Below are 6,585 nucleotides of genomic sequence, written 5' to 3' on the forward strand. Positions count from 1 at the left end.
CATCTCCTCTAGCAGCCAGCTGGTTAGTCCCTTTTTGCTTTTATGTTTACTAACCCATTAGTCTTTAATAATGGTTGTAGTTAGTAAAAATAGGGGGGCCATGATTTTGGGGGCCTTGTGCAGTTGCACAGGTTGCACCTATGTTTTTTTTTCAAAACAAGCAATGCAAAGTTGTCTGTCATTTTCATTGAGGGAGAAAGGTAGTTTAAATTACATATTTTTCAGATGAAATAGAAAATCCTCTTGATCACCAAGATGAAGAAACACCTATAGCACCAACCGCCTAAAAGAGATACCCCACTCCTCGCTAAACCCTGAAGGAAATATGCCCTAGAGGCAATAATAAAGTTATTATTTATTTTCTTATTTCACGATAAATGTTTATTATTCATGCTAGAATTGTATTTACCGGAAACATAATACATGTGTGAATACATAGACAAACAGAGTGTTACTAGTATGCCTCTACTTGACTAGCTCGTTGATCAAAGATGGTTATGTTTCCTAACCATAGACATGAGGTTTCATTTGATAAACTGGATCACATCATTAGTAGAATGATGTGATTGACTTGACCCATTTCGTTAGCTTGGCACTTGATCGTTTTAGTTTACTGCTATTGCTTTCTTCATGACTTATACATGTTCCTATGACTATGAGATTATGCAACTCCCGATTACCGGAGGAACACTTTGTGTGCTACCAAACGTCACAACGTAACTGGGTGGTTATAAAGGTGTTCTACAGGTGTCTCTGATGGTACTTGTTGAGTTGGCATAGATCGAGATTAGGATTTGTCACTCCGATGGTCGGAGAGGTATCTCTGGGCCCTCTCGGTAATGCACATCACTATAAGCCTTGCAAGCAATGCAACTAATGAGTTAGTTGCGAGATGATGCATTACGGAAACGAGTAAAGAGGCTTGCCGGTAACAAGATTGAACTAGGTATTGAGATACCGACGATCGAATCTCGGGCAAGTAACATACCGATGACAAAGGGAACAATGTATGTTGTTATGCGGTTTGACCGATAAAGATCATAGAATATGTAGGAGCCAATATGAACATCCAGGTTCCGCTATTGGTTATTGACCGGAGACGTGTCTCGGTCATGTCTACATAGTTCTCGAACCCATAGGGTCCGCACGCTTAACATTCGGTGACGATCGATATTATGAGTTTATGTGATTTGATGTATCGAAGGTAGTTCGGAGTCCCGGATGAGATCGGGGACATGATGAGGAGTCTCGAAATGGTCGATATGTAAAGATCGATATATTGGATGACTATATTCGGACATCGAAAAGGTTCCAAGTGATTCGGGTATTTTTCGGAGTACCGGAGAGTTACAGGAATACGGGGAACAAGTATTGGGCCTCATGGCCAAGTGGTGAAAGAGAGGAGGTAGGGCGCGCGCCCCCCCTAGCCCAAACCGAATTGGACTAGGGGGCCGGGGCCCCTTTCCTCCTTTCCTCCCTCTCCTTCCTTCTCCCTCACCTCCTTCCTTTCCTCCTCCTAGTAGGAGTAGGAATGAGGAGTCCTACTCCTACTAGGAGGAGGACTCCTCCTCCTGGCGCGCCCTGCAAGGGCCGGCCTCCCTCCCTCCTTGCTTCTTTATATACGGGGGCAGGAGGGCACCCTAGAACACACAAGTTGATTGTTTCAAGCCGTCTGCGGTGCCCCCCCCCCCACCATAATCCATTTCGATCATATCGTAGCGGTGCTTAGGCGAATCCCTGCGTCGGTAGCAACATCATCACCGTCATCACGCCGTCGTGCTGACGGAACTCTCCCGTGAAGCTCTGCTGGATCGGAGTTCGTGGGACGTCATCGAGTTGAACGTGTGCTGAACTCGGAGGTGCCGTGCGTTCGGTACTTGAATCGGTCGGAACTTGAAGACGTTCGACTACATCAACCGCGTTCTCATAACGCTTCCGCTTACGGTCTATGAGGATACGTAGACGATACTCTCCTCTCTCGTTGCTATGCATCACCATGATCTTGCGTGTGCGTAGGTATTTTTTCGAAATTACTACGTTCCCCAACAAACCCAACCTCATTCCGCCTTGCAAGGAGGCATTATTATTATTATTATTATTTGAAATTGCGAGCATGCTATGGTGTAATGCACTAATTTTTTGCCATCAATTTTAATTTTTAAATAACATGGCAAATTTAATATGCATTTGCCATGGCAATTTCCGCCAATGACACTACCAGCGGAAGAAATAGTTTTTTTTCATTTGAGTGAAGAACAAACTTATTACTTTTACAAACATGGCAAAATTTCTTATACAAGCATGGGAATTTTGGTCATACTTATTGTTATTTTTTTCATACATGAAAAATTACTGATACAAAGCATGCCAATTTTCATTAAAAGCAATTTTAATATACATCTGCCATGTCAGTTATTGTCCTTATTTTGTTTGTGTAATGTTCATTCTTTCAATTGTATTTCTTTGCCATGACATTTTCCAAACATAATTCTGTTGCAATGGCAATTCTAGAAAATTTTGTAACGAGACAACATCAAGTAATTAAGATTTTTGCTATGGAAAATTTGTGCTCCACTTTAGTTTTTTTTTTCACCTACGGCATTTTTGCCATGATTTGCGTAGGATTTTATATAGGTTTTGCCATTTATAATGGTAAATTATTCTTCTTTGTATCCATAACATAGCAAATTCGTTTTCGCAAAAAAAACAAAGCAAATTCATTTTTCTGTTCACAGGACAAATTTCATTATTGTCACATGGCAAATTCATATTTGTTCATACGGCAAATTCTACTATTGTCACATGGCACATTCTTAACATTTTCCTTTTTCTATAGGTTTTTTCGTTCATAACATGGCAAAATCATTTGGTCATATGGCAAATTCATTTAAGGTCACATTGCAAATCCATAACATTTTCATTTTAGTTTGCCGAGGACGACGGGGACGACAAAGTGGATCCCTGGCGAATCCTGCGCCACTGCGTCTGGTGGGTGCGTCAAACCCGCACTGCAGCTTGGTTTTATTTCACCTTTCCTTTGTGCCTGGCATCACAATAGGTGGCACGACATACACATCTTACTCATCTTTGGGCAGTACGCCTGGATGCATACACGAGTGTGGTAGTACAAGAAGATGAAAACAGGGGCAAGAAACAGAGACGAAGGCGGGCTGCACCACCAGCACTGTCACCATCGCAGGCCAAAACTACGCTAAGCTAATTAAGCAACTGGCCGCTGATATAGCTAGCATAGGCAAAAGCCAACACCATGACATTTGGAGCCGCTACAATTCAGCAACCTTACCCCCCACCAAAAAACAACAAAAACAACAACAGCAGCTTGCTGGCTGTGCGATGCACTTGTTTACACACCGACACCGACACCGATCAATGCATCCATTTTAGTATCAAATTTTCTACTTGAATCAATGAGGAAGCAACCTTGGCCGGTTGTCATCAACCAGTTTTGTACGCGGCGTGTATTACACACTTACAACCATCCTAGTTTTGTACATGCGTCCCGCGTTACAGCTGCAGAACAGAAGAACGATGATTATTCCCCATCTAGTTTCCTCCGCAAATGATTGCGTGCCAGTCGGCATAGCGGAGCAATTAGGCAACTAGACGTGTCAGCGTCAATTGATTGAGCTGGGAACTACTCGGTGCCGCTGCCATGTTCCGGCCCTTGACTTCACAACCTTCGCCACGTGAGGCTTCCCCGGATTGCCCGGAGACATTCCGCGTACATTCCTCGTCTCCTCCGGCGCTCCTGAGCTATATGTAGGACGGTCGTAGCTCTTCGCCCTTAGTCCAGCCACACAAGTTGTTGCAGATAGCGAACACAGTTACGAACAGCAGTAGAGATAGCAGTAGCTGAGATGGTGAAGATCGCCGCCCTCGCCTTGCTCGCGTTGCTGGGATCCGTGGCGTGCCAAGGTGACAATGGCTCGCCTGCGGAGTCACCGGCGTATTCTGCAAGCTCGGCCCCGGCGAGCTTGAAGGCGATCAGTTATCCTCCAGGTGCCAGCCCCAGCCAACCCATGCCGAGCCCGATTGTGTTGAGCCCGAGCCCGCTCGCTCAGCCTCCTAGTCCTAGCGTCGACCTAGGCGCACCGAGCCGAAGCCCGCCGGTATATCCACCGAGTGTCAGCCAACCCGCTCTTCCTCCGTCTGCTTCTTCCAGTGCCCCGAGCGCAAGCTCACCGGAGTACCTTCCTAGCCCTAGTCCAAGCGTGTCTGGTCAAACCCCACCCACATATTCACCTGACCCAAGTCCACCTAGTCATCCTCCTACCATTAGTCCAAGCCCATTGAGCCCGAGCACTACTATTGCTTATCCACCGAGCCCAAGCCCTAGCCAACCCGCATATCTTCCTAGCCCAAGCCCGATCAATCCAAGGCAACCCAATCCTGCCAGCCCTAGCCCTAGTCCAGCACCGTATATTTCAAGCCCTAGCCCAAGCCCAAGCCCAAGCCCGGATAGCCCTGCTCCAGCCCCTTATCCTCCCAGTAACTCTCCCAGCCCAAGCACTCCCGTTTCAGGGCTCAGTGTCGGTCACTACAGCTACTCCTGCCCAAATGCGGAGGCCATTGTCAGGGAGGCCGTGAAGAACGCGAGGGAGAAGAATCGCGGCACCGGCGCGGGGCTCATCCGTCTCTTCTTCCACGACTGCTTCGTCCGGGTAAATAATCCAGACGCTCACATCTCTTCTAATTAGTCTGATCAATATTAAGCATTCCTCCATTCTTACATGCTGTGCGTGACGTGATCGCTCAGGGGTGCGATGCTTCCGTTCTCCTCAACACGACCGGCTCCGGCGAGCCGACAGAGTTGAAGGGCCCGCCGAACAAGACCCTCCGAGGCTTCGAGGTCATCGACGCGGCAAAGGCGGCGCTCGAGGAGGCCTGCCCCGGAGTTGTCTCTTGTGCGGACGTCCTCGCCTTCGCCGGCCGCGACGCCACCTTCTTCCTTACCAACCGCACGGCCGCCTACTTCCCGATGCCGGCCGGCCGCTACGACGGGCGCGTGTCTTTCGCCAACGAGACCACCCTCAACCTGCCGTCGCCCACCTCCGGCCTCCAGCAGCTCAACAAGAGCTTCCACGCCAAGGGGCTGAGCCTCGAGGACATGGTCACCCTTTCCGGCGCGCACTCCGTCGGCCGCTCCAGCTGCTCGTCCTTCCACGACCGCATCCCCCCCAACCCCTCCGACATGGACCCCGAGTTCGCGAGCTCCCTGCGGGAGCAGTGCAGCAGCAGCGACCCCTCGGCGATGCAGGACTTCAAGACCCCCGACGACCTGGACCGGCAGTACTACCAGAACGCCGTGGACCACAAGGTGCTGTTCACCTCCGACGCGGCGCTCATGGCGTCGAACGAGACGGCGAGGATGGTGCTCGATAACGCTCATGTCAGTGGGCTGTGGGAGAAGAAGTTTGCGGCGGCGATGGTGAAGATGGGCGGCGTCGGGGTCAAGACCAGCGCCAACGGCGAGATCAGGAAGAAATGCTGGATCGTCAACAAAGTGTGACGTGTCGATCGATCAGGTGGTTCATCGTAAGAAGGTCTCATGAATTGTTCGATGCCACATTCGGCACATGCACGCCGTTGGTGATGATTTTTTTCCGGTTTATTTTTTTCAGACTAGGACATGCAAAATGTAGTACATCTGTTTGGAATTCTTTTGGCGTATATATGGAGTGAGAAACTTGGAACTACAAAATACATTTACACCAAGTATATAGGTTCTATTGGTTCTAGCGGCAAAGCAGACCATAATATTCCAACCTTGTTTGTCTTTGTGAATACGGAGTATCATTTGAATACTTAGGTAGAGACTGAAACTTGGACGCGGACTTCTGAAACATGGTTTCCTGGAAGCCCCCATTATGAATAGTAAATTCTAAAAATATAAAAAATAAAATAAATCTGATCTTTTTTACCATATATAGTCGACCGGTATACTTGGGTATGAAGTTTTATGAAGAAATGTCATCATGATATTCTGCGCAAAAATGACAAAACTGATGTTAAACAAACACTGTTTGAATGAATAGTAATATCTGTATTTTCTTCACTAAAAATACAATGGGTGTCATTCCTTCATGTAACTTCTCACGCGAGTAGAATGGTCAGCCTAGTTTGATACCCCATAATTCAAATATGAATTTCTCTAATATTTTTCTAGATTTTACTATTCACATGGGTGCAAATGAAACCATGTTCACCTCAATGTATTTTGAAATACTCGGTTTTAGTACTTTCAAGTTTGCAATCATTTCTCCAAAAAAAACATTTTTAAAACCATGTAGGAGAGCTGCATGTGATTACCATAGAAGAAAAAAATGTGACAAAGTTTTTAAGAGCAACACAACAAAGAACCCACACATAGAAAGGCAGTCAGATCCAATAGCTGCCCTATTTTAGGGAAGCAAAAAGTGCTTCACGTAAAATATAGAGCACAAAAAAAGTGCTTTTTAAGGCATGACAAATTGAGCGTCTCCAACAGCTGCCTTAAAATTGGGCACCAAAACATGAAACTCGCGAACCAACCCGTGGTTGGATGGTTAAGAGGGTAGTGGTGTC

The 6,585-nt window shown here is 46.9% G+C and overlaps 1 protein-coding gene across 1 annotated transcript; it reads left to right on the forward strand.

Annotated features, from left to right (window-relative positions):
- The first annotated feature begins 3,832 nt into the window (after positions 1-3,832).
- LOC119353633 (peroxidase 2-like) lies at positions 3,833-5,707 on the forward strand. The gene is made up of 2 exons (XM_037620271.1): positions 3,833-4,682; positions 4,778-5,707. The coding sequence occupies exons 1-2, from the start codon at positions 3,879-3,881 to the stop codon at positions 5,528-5,530; spliced, it is 1,557 nt and encodes a 518-aa protein (XP_037476168.1). The 5' UTR covers positions 3,833-3,878; the 3' UTR covers positions 5,531-5,707.
- Positions 5,708-6,585: the final 878 nt, after the last annotated feature.

The sequence above is a fragment of the Triticum dicoccoides genome, chromosome 2A (genome assembly GCF_002162155.2).
Source record: "Triticum dicoccoides isolate Atlit2015 ecotype Zavitan chromosome 2A, WEW_v2.0, whole genome shotgun sequence".
Classification (NCBI taxonomy): Eukaryota; Viridiplantae; Streptophyta; class Magnoliopsida; order Poales; family Poaceae; genus Triticum; species Triticum dicoccoides.